This window comes from Oncorhynchus tshawytscha, linkage group LG24 (assembly GCF_018296145.1).
Source record: "Oncorhynchus tshawytscha isolate Ot180627B linkage group LG24, Otsh_v2.0, whole genome shotgun sequence".
In the NCBI taxonomy this organism is placed as follows: Eukaryota; Metazoa; Chordata; class Actinopteri; order Salmoniformes; family Salmonidae; genus Oncorhynchus; species Oncorhynchus tshawytscha.
In genome coordinates, this window is record NC_056452.1 from 19,012,268 (window position 1) to 19,036,339 (window position 24,072).

Here is a 24,072-nt window from a genome sequence, read left to right on the forward strand (position 1 = left end):
TATCGCGCTTTCAGTTTTGCGCAAATGCCGCCATCCATCCACGATTTCTGGTTAGGGTTAGGTTTAAATAGTCACAGTGGGTACAACATCTCCAATGCACTTCTTTATAAACGCACTCACAGAGTCAGAGTATAGGTCGATGTTGTTCTCTGAGGCTGACAGGAACATATTCCAGTCTGCGTGATCAAAACAATATTGAAGCATGGCTTCCGATTGGTTGGACCAGCGTTGAATGGTTCTCATCAATGGTACACCATGTTTGAGTTTCTCCCTATAAGATGGAAGGAACAAGATGGCGTCGTGGTCGGATTTGCTGAAAGGAGGACGGGGGAGGGCTTTTTATGCATCGCGGAAGTTAGAGTAGCAGTGGTCAAGGGTATTGCGCATGCACATAGCGCAATCAATATGCTGGTAGAATTTAGGTAGCCTTGTTCTCAAACTTGCTTTGTTAAAATCCCCAGCTACAATAACTGCAGCCTCAGGATGTATGCTCCTCCTTATCTCAGTTCACTGGTCACGATGGCAACACCCATCCGTAGCACGCGCTCCAGCAGGTGTATCTCACTGATCATCCCTAAAGCCAACACCTCATTTGGCCGCCTTTCGTTCCAGTACTCTGCTGCCTGTGACTGGAACGAATTGCAAAAATCGCTGAAGTTGGAGACTTTTATCTCCCTCACCAACTTCAAACATCAGCTATCTGAGCAGCTAACCGATCGCTGCAGCTGTACATAGTCTATTGGTAAATAGCCCACCCATTTTCACCTACCTCATCCCCATACTTTTTATTTATTTACTTTTCTGCTCTTTTGCACACCAATATCTCTACCTGTACATGACCATCTGATCATTTATCACTCCAGTGTTAATCTGCTAAATTGTAACTATTCGTCTACCTCCTCATGCCTTTTGCACACATTGTATATAGACCCCCCCTTTGTTTTCTACTGTGTTATTGACTTTGTTTATTCCATGTGTAACTCTGTGTTGTCTGCTCACACTGCTATGCTTTATCTTGGCCAGGTCGCAGTTGTAAATGAGAACTTGTTCTCAACTAGCCTACCTGGTTAAATAAAGGTGAAATAAAAATAAATAAAAATGTTTTCCAGTTTCCATATAGTCCAGTGAAGTTCCTTGATGGCCATCTTGGTGTCTGCTTGAGGGGGAATTTACACAGCTGTGACTATAACTTACAAAAATTCTCTTGGTAGGTACTTGATTGTAAGGAATTCTAGATCGGGTGAGCAAAAGGACTTTGAGTTTCTGTATGTTGTTATGATTACACCATGAGTTGTTAATCATAAAGCATACACCCCCCGTCCTTCCTCTTCCCAGAGAGGTGTTTATCTCTGTCGGCGCGATGCATGGAGAAGCCCGGTGGCTGAACCGATTCCAACAACATATCCTGAGAGTGCCATGTTTCCGTGAAACAGAGAATGTTTGTAATGGTCGTCGGTGCAAGAAGGTGAGGACCAAAGCGCAGCGTGGTACCTTTTCATGTTATTTATTTAAACTGAACATTATCAAACAAAGAAACAAAAAAGCACAACCGAAACAGCTCCGTCAGGTGTAAAACACACTAAACAGAAAGTATAATCACCCACAACTCAAGGGTGAAAACAGGCTGCCTAAGTATGGTTCTCAATCAGGGACAACAATTGACAGCTGCCTCTGATTGAGAACCATACCAGGCCAAACACAGAAATACCAAATCATAGAAAAAAGAACATAGACTGCCCACCCAACTCACGCCCTGACCATACTAAAACAAAGACATCACAAAGGTACTAAGGTCAGAATGTGACAATGTTACTATCTCAGATGTCTCTCTGGAAGGCAACCATTGCTCAAATTTCGTCTACCTTGTTGTCAAGAGACTGGACATTGGATAGTAGTATACTCGGGAGCGGTGTGCGATGTGAACGTTTACGGAGCCTGACTAGATGGCCGCTTCGTCTGCCCCTTCTGCGGTGCCGTTGTTTTGGGTCGCCTACTGGAATTAGATCTATTGTCCTGGGTGGTGGTCCGAACAGAGGATCCACTTCGGGAAAGTCACATTCCTGGTCGTAATGTTAGTAAGTTGACGTTGCTCTTATATCCAATAGTTCTTCCCGGTTGTATGTAATAAGACTTGAGATTTCCTGGCCTAACAATGTAAGAAATAATTAATTAAAAAAACAAAATATTGCATAGTTTCCTAAGAACTCGAAGTGAGGCGACCATCTCTGTCGTTTCAGCCCTGTGTTTGCACATGCTCAGAAGGAGTGGGCCTCAGCAGCCATTTGACTAAAGAAAAGACTGGGGATGAGCACAACGACCCAGATCCACATTTAGTCAATCAGTCACTGAGTGGGGAGAGAAATAGAGAAACAGAATCCTGTCCTTGTTGCCAACAGGAGACCATTTCTCTTCACTGTCTGTGAAAAGCCTGTACAGACTCATCCTTTGACGCAATGGAAACAGGAGCAGTGAGCGAGCCACGGCACATGCAGATATATGCCTCGCAGGAGTACGTCTGTGTTGCTCCCACTCCGCTTTGAGGACGGTCCCCCGCCATCACACCAACGCAATGTAATCTTTCCACCTCACTCTCCAAGACAGGGTCAGGGAGTTTGACCACTCTGTCTGGAAGGGGTCCGTCAGTCCTTGGGTTCCCTCCTAAGGGTTCTCTTTGTGTTTTTGGAGAGGTTATTACAGTGTAATTGTCGGTTTAATGACTTTCGACAATTTAGATTTCTAACTTATAAGTACTTGAAGTCATTATGGAAGTAAAAATACACTGTCTATGCTCAGAGACAAACAATAAAACCTTTCAGAAGTGGATTTATAATGTTGACACTTTCAGTTGCAAATCACATAAAAAGTGACACTCTATTGAGCAGCATCCAGGAGTCAGCCAGAGGCTTGTCTGGGAGGACTCACAGTAACGTGGCACAGGAGCCGGCCAGAGGCTTGTCTGGGAGGACTCACAGTAACGTGGCACAGGAGTCGGCCAGAGGCTTGTCTGGGAGGACTCACAGTAACGTGGCACAGGAGTCAGCCAGAGGCTTGTCTGGGAGGACTCACAGTAACGTGGCACAGGAGCCGGCCAGAGGCTTGTCTGGGAGGACTCACAGTAACGTGGCACAGGAGTCAGCCAAAGGCTTGTCTGGGAGGACTCACAGTAACGTGGCACAGGAGCCGGCCAGAGGCTTGTCTGGGAGGACTCACAGTAACGTGGCACAGGAGCCGGCCAGAGGCTTGTCTGGGAGGACTCACAGTAACGTGGCACAGGAGCCGGCCAGAGGCTTGTCTGGGAGGACTCACAGTAACGTGGCACAGGAGTCAGCCAGAGGCTTGTCTGGGAGGACTCACAGTAACGTGGCACAGGAGTCAGCCAGTGGCTTGTGTGGGAGGACTCACAGTAGCGTGGCACAGGAGTCAGCCAGAGGCTTGTCTGGGAGGACTCACAGTAACGTGGCACAGGAGCCAGCCAGTGGCTTGGGGGTAAGACACCCTAGTGCTGGCCAGATACACCAGAGGCTTCAAACACACACACACACACACACACAGTGTACACACACACCCTACACCAGACACACACTTCAAACACACACACACACACACACACACACACACACACACACACACACACACACACACACACACACACACACACACACACACTTCCTCCAGTCTTCTGGGACTAGTTCATTGGAACTAAGCCTGGGACTGGTTCACACACACAGAGGAACATTTTCCTCCTTGACACCCAAACAGCTCTAACCCTCAACTGGGTGATTACTCTTTTGGTAATAGTAGGGAGAAGCAGCCATATAAAACATAATGTTGACCCCTAGTTATTAGAACAAACTGGACCAAAGATGAAAAACTGTTCATTCAATCTAAATCATACCACAAAAAGACCCTATTTTCACAGATACACATTCTCACAATTCATCATGTTTGTTGCTGAGGTGTCTTATTTGAACGATCCGGCCTAGCTCAAATTAAACCTAGCCGGCACCAAGAACGTTTTGAAAAAGTATTTTCATGCAGGGATTTGTCGGCCATAAATTAATCCAGTCTGTGTGAGCAGATGAATGACAATCTATGAAAGACTGATGCTATTTGTCTTGACCATTCAGAGCCACTGTTAAAATCTCTCCATCACATTCCTGTTCTCCGGCACCATCTCAGAGAGAAAGCGAGAGAGAGAAGGAGAGAAAGAGAGAAAGAGAGAGGGGGGGAGAGGGGGAGAGGGAGAGAGAGCAAGAGGGAAAGAGAGATAGGGAAGGAGGGAGTGAAAGCGAGAGAGAAAAGGGAGGTTGAGGTAAACAGAAGCACCGGTGCATTCAGAGACTCCTGAAGAAGAGAGGCTTGGAGAGCGGTAACAGGCCTTACCGGGACGTCGATCTTGATGAGGGCGATGTCGGCCTTCTCGTCCACGTCTTTGATCTTGGCGTCGAAGGTAGCGCCACTCTTCAGCTCCACCTTCACCCGGTGCTTATTGGCCACCACGTGGGCGTTGGTCACGATCAGGCCGTCCTCTGATACCACGAAGCCAGAACCACTGGCCACCGCCACCTCCCGCTTAGAGAATACCATCCTGGGAAGAGGACAGAGACAAGAGACAGAGACAGGAGACAGAGGGTAAAGCAGGGAGACAGAGGGTGAGACAGGGTGACAAAGGTGCGAGACAGAGAGACAGGGTGAAAAATAGCGAGACAGGGAAACATCCTTCATTGGTTTTCACCTAAAACTGTTCCACCTAAGACTGTTTGTATGCCTGCAACCAAGCTCTGTGATGTCCTGTAGTAGAGGAATTTCAGAAAATCGGCCAAAGTACGTACATGTTCTGCAATATCTGTAAATCCACATGTCCATGAGCAGAAGACCACATGGTACTACCAAACATACTGTATGCCATTTAGCCCAAAGCCCCTCTTAAAGATCCCTTGAACGAATTTCCTGATGATGTGTTTATCAACAGGAGGGCAGGAGAATGTTTGTGTTCTCATAGCAACAGCAGGATCAACTTTGTATACAATTTATACAAGGTCATGAGTCAGGCAGACAACTATGTACACAGCTGTGACAGGCAGGAGATCTGGTGGTTGATCTACAGTGTTTAATATAGGTCTATACTTGTCTAACACTCCATCCACTCCTATATACCTTAGAGTGAAATTGGTCACTTTCTTATCATAACTTTTACTGGGAAAAACCTCATGCGATACAGTACCTGTTCTACTGTGGTCAGTGTGTGTGTGTGTGTGTGTGTGTGTGTGTGTGTGTGTGTGTGTGTGTGTGTGTGTGTGCTTGGTCTGTCAGACCTGGCCATCCCACATACAAAAATACAGTTTACTATAGAATACTACAGTACTATGCCTTACTATAGAATTCTGTAGTAAACTGTAGCATACTGTAGAATACTATACTACACACTGTAGTATCCCTCGATCATGTGTAGTACGTAAAATAGCATTTGGTAGTATACTGTAGAGTACTATAGTAAATACTACAGTAGTAACCACAATAAAATACACTGTAGTGAATACTAGAGAAATGTCAACAAAAACACTACAGTCCACAAAAACACACAAAAAAAAGCAGAAGCTCTGACCTCTCCGTTCAGAACCCAGTCCTACCTACAGGTTATAGAAAAGAGCAGAAGCTCTGACCTCTCCGTTCAGAACCCAGTCCTACCTACAGGTTATAGAAAAGAGCAGAAGCTCTGACCTCTCCGTTCAGAACCCAGTCCTACCTACAGGTTATAGAAAAGAGCAGAAGCTCTGACCTCTCCATTCAGAACCCAGTCCTACCTACAGGTTATAGAAAAGAGCAGAAGCTCTGACCTCTCCATTCAGAACCCAGTCCTACCTACAGGTTATAGAAAAGAGCAGAAGCTCTGACCTCTCCATTCAGAACCCAGTCCTACCTACAGGTTATAGAAAAGAGCAGAAGCTCTGACCTCTCCGTTCAGAACCCAGTCCTACCTACAGGTTATAGAAAAGAGCAGAAGCTCTGACCTCTCCATTCAGAACCCAGTCCTACCTACAGGTTATAGAAAAGAGCAGAAGCTCTGACCTCTCCATTCAGAACCCAGTCCTACCTACAGGTTATAGAAAAGAGCAGAAGCTCTGACCTCTCCGTTCAGAACCCAGTCCTACCTACAGGTTATAGAAAAGAGCAGAAGCTCTGACCTCTCCGTTCAGAACCCAGTCCTACCTACAGGTTATAGAAAAGAGCAGAAGCTCTGACCTCTCCGTTCAGAACCCAGTCCTACCTACAGGTTATAGAAAAGAGCAGAAGCTCTGACCTCTCCGTTCAGAACCCAGTCCTACCTACAGGTTATAGAAAAGAGCAGAAGCTCTGACCTCTCCATTCAGAACCCAGTCCTACCTACAGGTTATAGAAAAGAGCAGAAGCTCTGACCTCTCCATTCAGAACCCAGTCCTACCTACAGGTTATAGAAAAGAGCAGAAGCTCTGACCTCTCCATTCAGAACCCAGTCCTACCTACAGGTTATAGAAAAGAGCAGAAGCTCTGACCTCTCCATTCAGAACCCAGTCCTACCTACAGGTTATAGAAAAGAGCAGAAGCTCTGACCTCTCCATTCAGAACCCAGTCCTACCTACAGGTTATAGAAAAGAGCAGAAGCTCTGACCTCTCCATTCAGAACCCAGTCCTACCTACAGGTTATAGAAAAGAGCAGAAGCTCTGACCTCTCCGTTCAGAACCCAGTCCTACCTACAGGTTATAGAAAAGAGCAGAAGCTCTGACCTCTCCATTCAGAACCCAGTCCTACCTACAGGTTATAGAAAAGAGCAGAAGCTCTGACCTCTCCATTCAGAACCCAGTCCTACCTACAGGTTATAGAAAAGAGAGAAGCTCTGAGAAGTCTGACCTCTCCATTCAGAACCCAGTCCTACCTACAGGTTATAGAAAAGAGCAGAAGCTCTGACCTCTCCGTTCAGAACCCAGTCCTACCTACAGGTTATAGAAAAGAGCAGAAGCTCTGACCTCTCCGTTCAGAACCCAGTCCTACCTACAGGTTATAGAAAAGAGCAGAAGCTCTGACCTCTCCATTCAGAACCCAGTCCTACCTACAGGTTATAGAAAAGAGCAGAAGCTCTGACCTCTCCGTTCAGAACCCAGTCCTACCTACAGGTTATAGAAAAGAGCAGAAGCTCTGACCTCTCCGTTCAGAACCCAGTCCTACCTACAGGTTATAGAAAAGAGCAGAAGCTCTGACCTCTCCATTCAGAACCCAGTCCTACCTACAGGTTATAGAAAAGAGCAGAAGCTCTGACCTCTCCGTTCAGAACCTAGTCCTACCTACAGGTTATGGAACATTAGCTCTTTTAGTACCTCTCCAGTAGGAGAAAGACCACACTTCTATGTCAAAGATAATAAAACAAAACCACTTTCGTAAACAGTACAGTAATGTCCCCAAAAAGACTACAGTAAACACTACAGTAAATAACTGTCTGCAAAAACACTACAGTAAATACTACAGTATATACTGCTCCTTTTTACTACAGTATGTATACTATAGTAAACTGGAAATACTACAGTATACTACAGTAAATATTACAGTATACACTATAGTATTTTTTCATGTTCGATGTTTCTGTGTGTTGGTGTGTGTGTGTGTGTTTGTGTGTGTGTGTGGGCATGTGTGTGAATGTGATGCAGAGAAGAGAGGTTCTTACTTGCGGTAGAGTTCAATATGAACCACAGCAGGAGCAATCTTCTCAACCACATCAGCAATAAAGTTGTATCTGTGGCGCAGACTGTCTGGATTCTCCTGGCCTGGAAAATATCAAACACATACAGGATTATATATTTGCCACAAGCCCCGAAATATTTCCAAATACTTCTGGGTAGGAAAAGGATTATTTTGGCTTGGACTGGAACAGTGGGCATATCTATCTGTATAAAATGTTTGCTCAAAGTCTAAGCACTATACTGTGCATGTATATATATATATATATATATATATATATATATATGGAAGCTCTGTAGTATATATATACTACACTCTGTAAAGTCTACACAAGGTATTCCCAAACTCCCAGGGATGCGCGCAATGAGGTCCAATTATATTTTCGAACTATTTTCGGCTATACATTTGGGTGAGTTTTTTTCTCGCCTGAGTAGCCTTGTTTCACTGCCAAAAATAGAATTAAACCATCTGCATTCAGCGAAATAACAACACAATGTCAAATACAGGTAGCCTAGTCAAATAATTAACATCCAATCATATTAACCATTACTCTCTCGCGAGAATTCCACTAAGGGTCAGTATGTAGCCAAACATAGCTGCTGCTCATGTTGGTATCTGTAATGATGGCGCAAAAGCCATGACAGGGAGACACAGTGGAGTGGTAACGCGCGTGCAAGCAGTTGCTCCCGACGCCATTTGGGTACACTGCAGCATCCACGGAGAGGCTCTTGCTGCCAAGGGAATGCCTGGCAGCTTGAAAGACGTTTTGGACACTACAGTGAAAATGGTTCACTTTGTTAAAGCACTTCTTATGGCTGCAATCCCGTTAACGGGATGATATGACAACAGCCAGTGAAAGTGCAGGGCGCCAAATTCAAAACATCAAAAATCGCAAAATGAAAAGTCCTCAAACATACATGTATCATATACCGTTTTAAAGGTAGTATTGTTGTTAATCCCACCACAGTGTCCGATTTCAAATAGGCTTTACGGCAAAAGCACCACAAACGATTATGTTAGGTGACCACCAAACCACAATGAAAACAGCCATTTTCCCAGCCTCCTTAATGCAACCACTGTGTCTGATTTCAAAAAGACTTTATGGAATAAGCAAACCATGCAATAATCTGAGACGGCTCTCAGAAGAAATAGTCACAATAGCCACCATGTTGGCGTCAACATAAACAAGAAATGATATGATAAATATTCTCTTACCTTTAATGATCTTCATCAGAAAGCACTCCAGGAATCCCAGGTCCACAATACATTTTTGTTTTGTTCGATAATGTCCGATATTTATGTCCAAATACCTCCGTTTGTTAGCGCGTTTGGTATAAATATCCAAACGCTCATTCTGGTCAGCGTTACGTCCGACAAAAACTCAAAAAGATTAGAATACAGGTCGAAGAAACATTTCAAACTAAGTACATGTCACGTTCTGACCTTTATTTCCTTTGTTTTGTATTTATTTAGTTGGTCAGGGCGTGAGTTGGGTGGGCAGTCTATGTTTGTTTTTCTATGTTTTGGGGCATTTCTATGTTTCGGCCTAGTATGGTTCTCAATCAGAGGCAGGTGTCATTAGTTGTCTCTGATTGAGAATCATACTTAGGTAGCCTGGGTTGCACTGTTTGTTTGTGGGTGATTGTCTATGTTGTAGCTTCACGGTCGTCATTTGTTTATTGTTTTGTATGCAGTGTCAGTACTTTCTTGATTAAAGATTTACCATGGACACTTACCACGCCGCATATTGGTCCTCTGATCCGTTTCGCCTCTCCTCTTCAGATGAAGAGGAGGAAATCCGTGACAGAATCACCCACCCAACTCGGACCAAGCGGCGTGGTAAACAGCAGCGACGACAGCAGCAGCAGCAGCAACAACAGCGGCCAGCATCACAGGACTCCTGGACATGGGAGGAGATACTGAACGGAGAGGGACCCTGGGCACAGGCTGGGAAACATCGCCGTCCGAAATCAGAGCTGGAGGCAGCGAAAGCTGAGCGGCGGCGATATGAGGAGGCAGCACAGCAGTGCGACAGGTACGAGAGGCAGCCCCAAAAAATTTTTGGGGGGGCAGACGAGGTGTGGTACTAAGCCAGGTAGCAGACCTGAGCTCACTCCTCGTGCTTATTATAAGCAGCGCATTACTGGTCAGGCACCGTGTTATGCGGTTAAGCGCACGGTGTCGCCAGTGCGTGCCCATAGCCCGGTGCGCTATAGGGCAGCCCCCGAAAGTGCCATGCGAGTGTGGGCATCGAGCCAGGGCGTATGGTGCCTGCTCAGCGGGTCTGGTCGCCGGTACGCAGTTTTGGTCCAGGTTATCCTGCGCCGGCTCTGCGTGCTGTGTCTCCGGGCGCTGGGAGGGTGCAGTGCGTCCTCTGCCTGCGCTCCGCTCGTGTCGGGCCAATGTGGGAGTGGAGCCTAAGGGAGAGGTGCGTGTAGTAAGCACTAGATCTCCCATGCTTACCCACAGCCCGGTTCAACCTGTGCCTGTACTCTGGAGGGTCCGGGCTAGAGTAGTTGTCCAGCCTGGGGAAGTGGTGCCAAGGTTGCGCACCAGAGCTCCAGTGCTCCCCACAGCCCGGTCCTTCAGGTGCCTCCTAACACCAAGCCTCCTGAGGGTCTCCCCAGCCTGGTGGTTCCTGTGGCAGCCCCACGCACCAGGCTGTCTCTCTGTCTCCTCCCTGCAGGTGGTCCTGTCTGTCCGGCGCCGCTGCCGGAGTCTCCCGCCTTTCCGGCGCCGCTGCCGGAGTCTCCCGCCTGTCCGGCGCTGCTGCCGGAGTCTCCCGCCTGTCCGGCGCTGCTGCCGGAGTCTCCCGCCTGTCCGGCGCCGCTGCCGGAGTCTCCCGCCTGTCCGGCGCCGCTGCCGGAGCCTCCCGCCTGTCCGGCGCCGCTGCCGGAGCCTCCCGCCTGTCCGGCGCCGCTGCCGGAGTCTCCCGCCTGTCCGGCGCCGCTGCCGGAGTCTCCCGCCTGTCCGGCGCCGCTGCCGGAGTCTCCCGCCTGTCCGGCGCCGCTGCCGGAGTCTCCCGCCTGTCCGGCGCCGCTGCCGGAGCCTCCCGCCTGTCCGGAGCCTCCCGCCTGTCCGGAGCCTCCCGCCTGTCCGGCGCTGCTGCCGAAGCCTCCCGCCTGTCCGGCGCTGCTGCCGGAGCCTCCCGCCTGTCCGGCGCTGCTGCCGGAGCCTCCCGCCTGTCCGGCGCTGCTGCCGGAGCCTCCCGCCTGTCCGGCGCCGCTGCCGGAGTCTGAGGCGCCAGAGCCCGTCAGCCCAGAGGCGCCAGAGCCCCTGCCCCTCTGTCCAGAGCTTCTGCCCCTCTGTCCAGAGCTTCTGCCCCTCTGTCCAGAGCTTCTGCCCCTCTGTCCAGAGCTTCTGCCCCTCTGTCCAGTGGGGTCATTGAGAGGGGTGGCCATGGTGAGAAAGCCACGGAGGCGGACAATAAGGCGGACTAAGACAATGGTGAAGTGGGGTCCGCGTCCTGCGCCAGAGCCGCCACCGCGGACAGACGCCTACCAGACCCTCCCCTATAGGTCAAGGTTTTGCGGCCGGAGTCCGCACCTTTGGGGGGGGGTACTGTCACGTTCTGACCTTTATTTCCTTTGTTTTGTATTTATTTAGTTGGTCAGGGCGTGAGTTGGGTGGGCAGTCTATGTTTGTTTTTCTATGTTTTGGGGCATTTCTATGTTTCGGCCTAGTATGGTTCTCAATCAGAGGCAGGTGTCATTAGTTGTCTCTGATTGAGAATCATACTTAGGTAGCCTGGGTTGCACTGTTTGTTTGTGGGTGATTGTCTATGTTGTAGCTTCACGGTCGTCATTTGTTTATTGTTTTGTATGCAGTGTCAGTACTTTCTTGATTAAAGATTTACCATGGACACTTACCACGCCGCATATTGGTCCTCTGATCCGTTTCGCCTCTCCTCTTCAGATGAAGAGGAGGAAATCCGTGACAGTACAGAATCAATCATTAGGATGTTTTTAACATATAGCTTCAATAAAGTTCCAACCAGGGTATTCCTTTGTGTCTTGATGAGCAATGGAATGCAAGTGGGAATGCGCGTGATCAGAAAATGGCTGACTGCCAGTCACCTGATAGATTCTGCTCTCCTTCAGTCCCACAACACAGTAGAAGTCTCATTCAAATTTCTATAGATGGTTGACATCTAGTGGAACCCCTAGGAAGTGCAACATCATTAATGTCTCAAGGGGATTTCATTGGGAACTGTGGTGAATACATACCAAGCTCAGATTTCTCACTTCCTGTTTTGATTTCTCCTCAGGATTTTGCCTGCCATATGCGTTCTGTTATACTCACAGACATCATTCAAACAGTTTTAGAAACTTTAGAGTGTTTTCTATCCAATAGTAATAATAATATGCATATATTAGCAACTGAGACTAAGGAGCAGGCCGTTTACTTTGGGCTACTTATTAATCCAAGCTACTCAATACTGCCCCCCAGCCATAAGAAGTTAAAGCAAGGCCCCTGAACTCTTGTGTATTTTCTGCACTATGCAATGATATGGGCAGCGAGCATGTAACGCGTTTACAACAGCGCTGGTTTTCAAGGGGCAAAGTATTGACATGTTTTTTTAAATTGAGAGACGAGCTTAAAGTTTTCTTTACTGACCATCATTTTCACTTGTCTGACCGCTTGCATGATGACGAATTTCTCACACAACTGGCCTACCTGGGTGATGTTTTTTTCTTGCCTGAATGATCTGAATCTAGGATTATAGGGAGTCTCTGCAACTATATTCAATGTGCGGGACAAAATTGAGGCTATGATTAAGAAGTTGAAGCTCTTCTCTGTCTGCATTAACAAGAACAACACACAGGTCTTTCCATAATTGTATGATTTGTTTTATGTGGAAATGAACTCAAGCTTACGAACAATGTCAAATGTGATATAGAGAAGCACCTGAGTGAGTTGGGTGCACAATTATGCAGGTACTTTCCTGAAATGCACGACACAAACAACTGGATTCGTTATCCCTTTCATGCCCTGCCTCCAGTCCACTTACCGATATCTGAACAAGAGAGCCTCATCCAAATTGAAACAAGTGGTTCTGTGAAAATTGAATTGAATCAGAAGCCACTGCCAGATTTCTGGATTGGGCTATGCTCAGAGTATCCTGCCTTGGCAAATCACGCTGTTAAGACACTGATGCCCTTTGCAACCACATACCTATGTGAGAGTGGATTCTCGGCCCTCAGTAGCATGAAAATTAAATACAGGCACACTGTGTGTGTAAAATGATTTAAGACTGAGAATCTCTCCAACACAACCCAACATTGCAGAGTTATGTGCATCCTTTCAAGCACACCCTTCTCATTAACCTGTGGTGAGTTATTCACCGTTTTCAATTAACAAATAAGGTTTTATATGTAAGATGGTTAAATAAAGACCAAAATGATTGACTGTTGTTCTATTATTATTTGTGCCCTGGTCCAATAAGAGCTCTTTGTCACTTCCCACAAGCCGGGTTGTGACAAAAACTCACTCATTCTTATGTTTAATAAATGTATAATATAGTGTGTGTGTGGCAGGTTTACAATGCAAAAAAACAACATTTGAGAGTGCGCTGACCCTGGTACGCAGCTGGAGGTTGAATGTTGGAGGTTGAATGTTTGAAGCGGTAAATAAAAAGTTTGGGAACCGCTGCTCTACACTATACTCTTATAAAGGAACTTTAAAGAGCGCAGGGGACCTCCTATCATCACTATACTGTATAAACATAAGCATATTCTCTATTGATAACATCCAGATCGGTAGTGCGAGGGACAGAACTCAGCTGAATCTAAAAAAGGGAAATTGGAACATCTGCTTTGAGGCTCCGTATTGTACTGCATGGTCAGTCCAGCTGAAGATCTTCTGATCTCCTCACTGAGCTTATAAAACTCAGGAAGTTACACAAATCTGAAGTTTTATAACCATAACACTTGATTTTTACTTGCGCAACCTTTGGTTACGGAACAGCTGCAGTGCGTGCAAAACATGTGCAATTACGCCTTCCCCTCCTCCCTTTGGGTCTGTGTCGGCCCAGTCAAATAATATCCCTAGGCCTATCCTCCATCTCCCCCTCTAATAAATAGCATCTTTCCAAACCACCTCGCAAACTGACAAAAGAGTTCATATAGGTTGTGTGGTTTGGTCTCACACAACCTATGATAGGCAAAACAATAACTGGTGTCTCCCCCTTTTATCTTACATTCCAACAATAATGCACTGCAGAAGGGCTGCTGAACTGGGCTGAGCACTCCCAATCACCCCAACCACAACATCATGGACATTCACAATGAGACCTGTGGAGGCTCCTCAGAGGAGGAAGGGGAGGACTATCCTCCCCAGTGAATTTCATACAAATAAAAATGGTAAAACATCTAAAAAGTTATCATTTTTAGATAAAACTATACTAAATATATTCATGTCACCAAATAATTTATTAAGACACACTATTTCGTAAAGAAGGTCTACAGTAGCCTCAACAGCACTCTGTAGGGTAGCACCATGGTGTAGCCGGAGGTCAGCTAGCTTCCTTCCTCCTCTGGGTACATTGACTTCAATACAAAACCTAGGAGGCTCATGGTTCTCACCCCCTTCCATAGACTTACACAGTAATTATGAGAACTTCCGGAGGACGTCCTCCAACCTATCAGAGCTCTTGCAGCATGAACTGCAATGTTGTCCAATCAATCAAAGGATCAGAGAATTAATCTAGTACTGAAAGCTTACACTACAGCTATCTAGCACTGCAGTACATACATGCATGTACAATGAGAAAGAAATACAGTAGTTGAACAGTTTTGAAGAAATTAATTACTTCCAAAATGAAAGAGTAGCAAGAGAGAAATAGAGAGCGAGAGAGATTGTCATATTTTTTTCACTTTCATATTCACTTACTTAGCTAGAAAATGCAGCTAGCTAGTGTAGCCTACTGAAACACCCTTCTCAAACAGAGGGATGCTATGTTAACTAGCTGGCTATGACTTTCCAACACAACACTGAAACTCTTCCAAGTCAAGGTAAGCTTTTGGTTTGACAAATGTATTGTCCCGGGGGCCCGCCGGGGTAACTGCTTACTGACTGTTCACTAACGTTACTGCACGATTGTAGTTCTATTAGCTATGCTGACTATGATGTTACTTTAGCTAATATGGTGACAATGATGTAGGCTGTGTGTAGAGGTTATGGTATGGTTTGGCTTGGAAAGGTTTTTTCGCCTGGTCACATACAGCTGATGTACAGTATGTGCCTTGGCTTATGGTATAGAAATTAACATTATATTCTCTGGCACAAGTACTGGTGGACATTCCTGCAGTCAGCATGCCAATTGCATGCTCCCTCAAAACTTGAGACATCTGTGGCATTGTGTTGTGTGACAATTTTAGAGTGGCCTTTTATTGTGCCCAGCACAAGGTTGCACCTGTGTAATGATCATGCTGTTAAATCAGCTTCTTGATACGCCACACCTGTCAGGTGGATGGATTATCTTGGCGAAGGAGAAATGCTCACTAACAGGGATGTAAAACAAATTTGTACAAATAATTGTTGCTAAATAAGGTTTTTGTGTGTATGGAAAATGTCTGGGATATTTTATTTGGGACCAACATGGGACCAACACTTTACATGTTGCATTTATATTTTTGTTCGGTATACATTGGCATATTAGATTCTGGCAACATCAATCCAACAGGTCATGACAGCCTAGTCTGTGTTTGTTTCATTAATATTATCTAAGGCTATAAGGACTTTCACTGACCTCAAACCACCCAGAGAAGTGGATTGTGGTATGTGCTTGAGCCATAGCAGGCTATATGTCTCCAGATCCAGCCTCCACCATCATGACTAGTCAACTTCTCTGTAATAATTCTTTCATCATGTTGCCGAAAAGAGTAAGAGAGAGGAGAGAGTTCTCTCGACCTGACCTGCACACAGAGACATGCACTCAGGCACGCCATGTGAAATGGCTTTCAATCAAATCACATACAAATACCTCAGCTTTGATAAAAGGTCAAAAGATCAGTTGTAAAATTGAGGACACTATCTTTCTTAATCACTATCAGTCACACCAGCTATTTTGTGCACTGAAAGCCTATAGCATGATCGAACAGATACAGGCACACACAGATGCACACACAAACAAACACACACCCCAATTGAAATGGTATCACGTGGAGCGAGAAAATAATAGCCCTCTAACCTTACAGATGTGCGTTTCTCTGCCAAGTGGAAGTCCTGATTATGGGGCATGCCATGGCCTGTCTGTCTATTCTTACCCACTGATGGTTTCCTGATGAGTCCATCAGCTATTTGACAAGGGGTGCTTGGCTTGACTGGCTGTCAGGCTGCTTTGGCCCCTCTCACAATCTGAAGTGAGTACATAAAGAGAGAGACACAGAGGCTGGCAGGAAGTGTTATGTCTTAATACTGTAAACATGGTCAAAGACAACTGTGTGGAATAGATCTTCCTCGTTAGGTTCTTCTTTATTTGACTACAGCAACAGTTTTGCATGATTGAGGGGTTTCTTGCAGAATCTGTGAGTCCATATCCCAGTGCCATCCATTTTGTCACCAAAGCCCCATACACTACCCACCATTGCGACCTGTACGCTCTCGTTGGTTGGTCCTCGCTTCATACTCGTCGCCAAACCCACTGGCTACAGGTTATCTACAAGTCTCTGCTAGGTAAAGTCCCGCCTTATCTCAGCTCACTGGTCACCATAGCAGCACCCACTCGTAGCACGCGTTCCAGCAGGTATATCTCACTAGTCACCCCCAGCCAATTCCTCCTTTGGTCGTCTTTCCTTCCAGTTCTCTGCTGCCAATGACTGGAACAAACTGCAAAAATCTCTGAAGCTAGAGACTCATATCTCCCTCACTAGCTTTAACCACCAGCTGTCAGAGCAGCTCATAGATCACTGCACCTGTACATAGCCCATCTGTAAACAGCCCATCTATCTATCTACCTACCTCATCCCCATACTGTATTTATTTATTTATGTATTTATCTTGCTCCTTTGCACCCCAGTATCTCTACTTGCACATTCATCTTCTGCACATCTACCATTCCAGTGTTTAATTGCTATATTGTAATTACTTCGCCACCATGGCCTATTTATTGCCTTAACTCCCTTATCTTGCCTCATTTGCACTCACTGTATATAGACTTTTTGTTTTCTTTTGTTCTACTATATTATTGACTATGTTTTGTTTATTCCATGTGTAACTCTGTGTTGTTGTATGTGTCGAATTGCTATGCTTTATCTTGGCCAGGTCGCAGTTGCAAATGAGAACTTGTTCTCAACTAGCCTACCTGGTTAAATAAAGGTGAAATAAAAATAAATAAATAAAAAACATTTTAAATACTTGAGGATTTAGACCAGGCTAACACGTTTCAGAATAGATGACAACCTCTGGTGGGCTAGTGCCCTGGTCTTAGCAACAATGTCTGTCAACCACCCACCCTCCCCGCTCATCTGACAAGAGTGTCCATGTTTGCCCATGGGTATTTTAATCAAGCATCCACTGTTATTCCCATGGTGCTGTGGACATGTTGGAGGAGTTCTTCCATGCACACACACACACACACACACACACACACACACACACACACACACACACACACACACACACACACACACACACACACTCTTGACTCCGTCTCATCCAATATTATGTTGGACGTCTTGACGTTGCCAAAGCTCAACCCCAGACTTCAAGTGAGTTTATGTGAGTGTGTTTGTGCACCTTGGCTGCCGTGCTCACCACTAAACTAATGTTTAACCTGTTGTGAGCTCCTTACATTTGAAAGGGTATGGAAAAAAACAAGCTTAAAGCAATGTTTGCATGTGTCTGAGCGATGGTCAAATCCAATCATGTAAACAACAGGTGTAGACTAACAGTGAAATGCTGACTTACAGGCATTTCAACAATACAGAGAGAAGATCTTTAACATAATAGAAAGATCATAACACAAGGAGAGAGTAATGATAACTCGGCTATATACACGAGGATACCAGTACCGAGTCTATGTGCAGGGGCACGAGGTGATTGAGGTAGATAATTACATACAGGTATGAATAAAGTGACTAGGCAACAAGATAGATAATAAGCAGTAGCAGCAGATTATGCGATGAGTCAGAATAGTTAGTGCAAAGGGAGGGGTCAATGCAGATAGTCCGGGCAGCCATTTGGTTAATTGTTCAGCAGTCTTATGGCTTGGGGGTAGAAGCTGTTATGGAGCCTTTTGGACCTAGACGGTGCTCTGGTATAGAGGTCCTGGATGGCAGGAAGCTTGGCCCCAATGATGTACTGGGCCGTATGGACTACCCTCCATACCACCTTGTGGTCGGATGCTAATCAGTTGCCATACCAGGCGGTGATGCAGCCAGTCAAGATGCACTCAATTGTGCAGTAGTTGAGGATCTGAGGGACAACGCCAAATATTTTCAGCCTCCTGAGGGGAAAGAGGCGTTGGTGTGTGTGGATCATGTTAATTCCTTAGTGACACCGAGGAACACCGAGCCCTGTTGATATGGATGGGGGCATGCTCGGCCCTCCATTTCCTGTACTCCACGATCAGTTGCTTTGTCTTGCTAACGTTGAGGGAGAAGTTGTCCTGGTAGCACACCGCCCAGTCTCAGGCCTTCTCCCTGTACGCTGTCTTATCGTAGTCGGTGATCAGGCCTACTATCGTGTCATCAGCAAATGGTGTTGGAGTCGTGCGCGGCCACACAAACGTGGGTGAACAGGGAGTACAGGAGGGGACTAAGCACACACTCCTGAGGGGCCCCCGTGTTGTGGGTCAGTGTGGCGGATGTTTTCTTGTCTACCCTCACCACCTGGTGGCGACCCGTCAGGAAGTCCAGGATCCAATTGCAGAGGAAGTTGTGTTCAGTCCCAGGGTCCTGAGCTTAGTGGTGGGCACTATGGTGTTGAACTCTGAGCTGTAGTCAATGAACAGCATTCTCAAGTAGGTGTTCCTCTTGTCCAGGTTGGAGAGGACAGTGTGGAGTGCAATAGAGATTGCGTCATCTGTGGATCTGTTGGGGCGGTATGTGAATTGGAGTGGGTCCAGGGTGTCTGGGATGATGGTGTTGATGTGAGCCATGACCAGTCTTTCAAAGCATTTCATGGCTACAGATGCAAGGGCTACGAGGTGATAGTCATTTAGACAGGTTACTGTGGCGTTCTTGGGCACTGGGAATATGGTGGTCTGCTTGAAACATGTAGGTGTTACAGACTAGGTCAGGGAGAGGTTGAAAATGTCAGTGAAGACACTTGCCCGCTTATCAGCGCATGCTCTGAGTACACATCCTGGTAATCCACCTGGCTCTGTGGCCTTGCGAATGTTAACCTGTTCAAAGGTCTTATATTAACCTGTTTAAAGGTCTTACTCACATCGGCTACAGAGAGTGAGATCACACAGTCGTCTGGAACAGCTTGTGCTCTGTCACTGTCTGTCACGGTCAGCTGTGGAGCAGTTCGTCACAGCACTCTCCATCATGTCACTCATACAGAGAGCTGAGCATCATCAAGAGCAAATAAATAAACAGGTATTAACATAGTATTAACTAACTTAGCTACCAATTAACTAAACATGTCTCAAATTTGATTTGAACCTCTCCAGCAACAAAACATCTTATTGTTAGAGATTTCATTGACACTTCTTTCCATTCAAAAGGTATTAAGACACCATTCCATTCACTTTCTACTGACAGAGTTTAGTTGATTTTTTATCCATGCCTGTCAATCACACATATACAGTATATATGGAACAAGTCACCTCATGAAGAAACATGGCTCAGTGACTGTCGAATTTGACCTAGAGCTTGATCTGTTTAGAAGTTATACTATCGACTGACTGCACGAGGTCCAGATGCCATGATATCATAGGTGTGAGCAGCTCATGTAATGGCTTTATGACAGAGTTCTACCATATCTTTGGCTTGGCTGAGCGATCCTGTCCTCAGTTATTGAGTGAAACAGCTCTTTTTTGAGGTATCAAGGTAAGCCAGTCCTCTGACCTGAAGGTGCTAAACAGAGTCCCAAAATCTGGAAAGGAGTTTTGTGTTCAAAAGTTGGGAGAGGGAGGAGAAGAATGAGGGAGTGATGAGTGGGTAGCAGGAGTTGGATACTCGCTAGGGTTCTACCTGGAACCAAAAGGGGTTATTCAATGGGTTCTCCTATAGGAACCGCCGATGGAACCCTTTTTGGTTCTAGATAGAACCACCTTATTTCCAAGAGTTTACTGTAGCAGAAAGCTGGCTGGCACAGAATGATCCAGGTGTGTTCATAGCTGTGTGTGTGTGTGTGTGTGTGTGTGTGTGTGTGTGTGTGTGTGTGTGTGTGTGTGTGTGTGTGTGTGTGTGTGTGTGTTTTCAATGTGTACCTTGAGGCCAAGCATCACAACTATACACATCCCAGAAGCAGAAAGACAGTATTTATTTACACTGCATACACCAAGTTCCCAAGAAAGCCTTGTTAGATTTCAACAGATTTTCACCCCGGGTCAATAGTTAGTTAAGACAGAAAGTTACTTCACGCAAAAACTAAAGTATGGCAGTAGGTTGGGGTGGATGGGTAGGCGTGTAACGTAAACGTCTTGCATCCCAAGGGTTCCGTGTTCAAATCTCGTCAGGACAATTTGAGCTACTTTGCAACTACTTACTACTTTGCAACTAGCATGTTGGCTAACCCTTAACCTAATTGCTAACCTCAACCCCTAACCTAGTTACCGTTAACCAATAGATAGATGACGTTAGCTACAACAAATTAGAATTAGCAACATATCATATATTTTGCAAATGTGTAACATATTGTAAGAATTGCAATTCGTAACATATCATACGACATGGATAATGGACATCCACATATTAATACATACTATACGAAATGTAACATATCATACTAATTAGAGTGTCCCAGGTGTATGTTTACTACGTCCAGGTCGGCATGTGAAGCCCTACTGGTTAATTAGTCAAAATACCATGGACAGGGAAGAAAACCCAAACAGCCACGAAGGCACACCATTGAAATGTCAATCAAATTGCAAGTAAAATGTGTTATTAACCAACAAATTAAGATATTTGTTAGATATGGTATCTCCTTGTGAAAAACATGTACGACACAAAATCTCTATCTGGTTTAACCGTAGGCTACTGGTAAATGTGTCGGGTGTGATTGTTATACATCTTGGCACATACTGGCTCTACCACTGTGCTAGGCTACAGTTAAGACAGATCCAGTTGAACTCGGTAACATGTTATTTCGGGAGATGGGATGTTTTAATGAGCAAGCAATTATGACATTTCAACGCAGACCAATTCAATGGATAATATTATTTATATTTGGTCTTTCTTGGACCTTTTATGCATTATGGTTTTACGCACAATATTGCACTTGCTGTGGCTTTTATCAAGACAACCAGTAATTTGTTATACATTGTGTTGAATTCCAATACCTTTGCCACAGGTTCCTCTCTGTATGAAGATGACCGGTGGCTGCTGCAGCTTCAGAGCCCGATTACTCACTCTCTTCAGTTCGCAGATGTTTTGGTAGGACACCCCGTCGCTGCCGCACACCGGGTCCGAACCTTTGCAGACGCACACACCGCTTTTGCCCCGACGCCTCACTGTGGCGGACACCCCAATTCCGTCCGTTATCGAGCATTCCATGCCCTCTCCGCACTCCGGGTCCCCTAATCTCCCTGTGCCGCCGCATGCCTCACCCTCTTCGGACGCACAGACCGGACAACAGTCGCATTGGTCAAGTATGTCGCCGGCCATGCAGTCCGCAGGGATCGGGGGACATAGAGATTTGTCACATCTATCTGGACAGCCGATAACATATCGCTTGGTTCTTGCCTCGCAAACTAAAGGAGCAAGGAGAAAAGTTGCGCAGATGACCGACCAAAACATTGTTAAATATTAACTTGAAAAAAAAATGCAATGTTGTCAAAAAACGAATTTTCAAACGTTTCTACAAAAATGTTTTATCTGCATAAATAATAAACGATGCATAAATGTGAAAATAAATGTCAGTCGCTTTTCACTAAACTGTGCTTCGTTAGTCTACTGCTGTCAGACAACAACACCTACTGTAACTCCCTCTGTGATGTTGCAGAGTTTATAAAGACAACACGTTGTAGCAATATAAACAAGACAGGCGATGGGTGGGCTCTACTGACGTGCAGAGGGTTCAGTACATATGCCTCCTCCACCCGCCCTGTTACTGAGGCTATGTCAGAGCATCAGAATGTACCCTGAGTTCATTTCAAACTGATCATACATTGCTTCATTCAGTTGTTCAAAGAAACAATGGCAATACACTTTTGCTCTTATAGTAGCATCGCCTACCCATTCATTTCCACAGCATATAACTGAGTTGTATAGATTTAATTACTGCACTGGACTTGACCTAATTATTGTTGTGGAAATTCAAAGATGCCCAAAGCAATTGCATGCTCTTTGATAATTGATTTTTCCTTTGCCTTACTATCAATGTTCAACAATCTGGTTACGTAAAACAAAAGCCAATATATATGCTTGGTGCAGTTTTTTTTTAAATGATAGAATCCTCAGCAGTTGAATTTACAGCCGGGAAAGTGATGAAGTGAAAGCAAAGGTTATCATAGTTCAGTTTAAAGATTTGGGGTTGCAGTCCTTGATTTGTTGATGGTCTGGTAAGGGCCAGGCAAACGCCTATAGTATGTTATGTCCGTTAATGTTAGTGCATGATTCTGAGAACCCTAATGTCTACGTCAGTATTCTGGAATGCTCATCCATTCCATGGCATCGTACTGGAATCCAAAAGCGAATAAATCACATAAATCACTTCCATGTGCTGTTTGTAATGGATTGATCGAATACCCTCTAATCCTAATGCACTTTAAACGACAGATGCTTGTAATGGTCTTTGAAGAGTTTCTCTCCCACAATGCATAATTTCCAAGAGTGCTGTTAGCCTAACGCTGGTTTTGTGTTCGTTGCCATTACCACTCTCATTGCGACTAAATGGGATACAGCTTTTGTCAGATTACAATTTAGGTAGCAGGTTAGAAGAATTTACGCTGCAGGTTAGGATAATTATGGTAGCACGTTAGGAGAATTAGGTTAAGGTTAGGAAAAGGGTTATGGTTAGCTAAAATGTTTCAACTTTTGACAAAAGCTGTATTCTTTCTAGCCATGACTGAGGCCTTTTTTTGTTGTTTAACCTTTAATTAACTAGACAAGTCAGTTAAGAACAAATTCTTATTTACAATGACAGCCTAGAAACAGCCTTGTTCAGGGGCAGAACAACTGATTTTTAGCTCAGTGATTCGATCTAGAACGCTTTTGGTTACTGGCCCAACGCTCTAACCACTAGGCTACCTGCTGCCCCAAGGCAACAGGAACAACAGGAACAACAGTAACAACAGGAACAACAAGAGCTTGCTCATGTTGTTTTAAGTGTCGACAGCTACAGTGAATGTAACACTAAATCCCAGGCAGTTATGCTGGAGAAACCGCCCACTCTTCACTTTTCTCATCGCCACTGGGGGTGAGAGCGTTGGGAGTGTTTGGGAAGCTGTGTTGATCACTTGTAGGATCTGAATAACTAAATTGAAAAATATGAATTATCATTTTGTTATAAATCTAATCTGACAGATTATGACAGGACATTGTTAAGTATAATCACAATTAGATTCTCGAGGATGCCACTGCAGAAAACAACTAACATCAACGAGTGTCAGAGTTGACTGAATCGGAGTGTCCTTAAGGGCCTAGTTTAAGAGAACTCACACAGTGCTGCTGGTCTGAGAAAAGTGATTCTGACCCACTGGCATGTTCAGGGATCGTTTATGGGACCCTCGACATCTCATCACAGTTTACGATGTGAGTGATGCTGGAGGGGAGTCAAACAGAGCTCCGGGAAACATCCTCCCCTCCACTCCTCTCTATCCCCCTCTCCATCCCCTCATCCATGTCTTCCGAACCTGGCTGTTCCAGCACGTATGAGTCACACCCGCTCGCCTTTCACAGCCCCATCATCAACACATAGACACACTCCAAATGGCCCACAAAACGAATGAGTCTCAACCCATTCCCATCAGCACAGCTCTGCTCTATTTGTGGTTTTGACCTCCACCAGCAGAAACATTACTTTACTGTAGCTTATGTAATACTGTGGATGTTGATCAGTAAGAACGTTTGTGTTCATTGGAGGGACAAGACACTATGAATGTCTTATATCAGCCAGGGGGAGGTCATTTCAGCATGGTTAAATTGCAATGCTCTATAATTAAGTAATAAGGCCAGAGGAGGTGTGGTATATGGCCAATATACCACGGTTTTCAGCCAATCAGCATTCAGGGCTCGAACCACCCAGTT

General features: G+C 45.4%; 1 protein-coding gene across 2 annotated transcripts in view; it reads right to left on the minus strand.

Moving 5' to 3' along the window:
• The window catches only part of LOC112223485 (serine protease HTRA1B), a 39,736-nt gene extending 17,895 nt beyond the window's left edge, over positions 1–21,841 (minus strand). The window contains exons 1-3 of one of the 2 annotated variants that reach the window (XM_024386518.2): positions 21,165–21,841; positions 7,698–7,797; positions 4,384–4,588 (exon numbers count right to left, since the gene is read on the minus strand). In XM_024386518.2, the coding sequence (XP_024242286.1) occupies positions 4,384–4,588; positions 7,698–7,797; positions 21,165–21,621 (762 nt within the window). In that variant the 5' untranslated portion in view covers positions 21,622–21,841. The remainder of the gene's footprint in view (positions 1–4,383; positions 4,589–7,697; positions 7,798–21,164) is intronic. The other variant, XM_024386519.2, reaches the window with a different exon arrangement.
• Between the last annotated feature and the right edge of the window lie 2,231 nt (positions 21,842–24,072).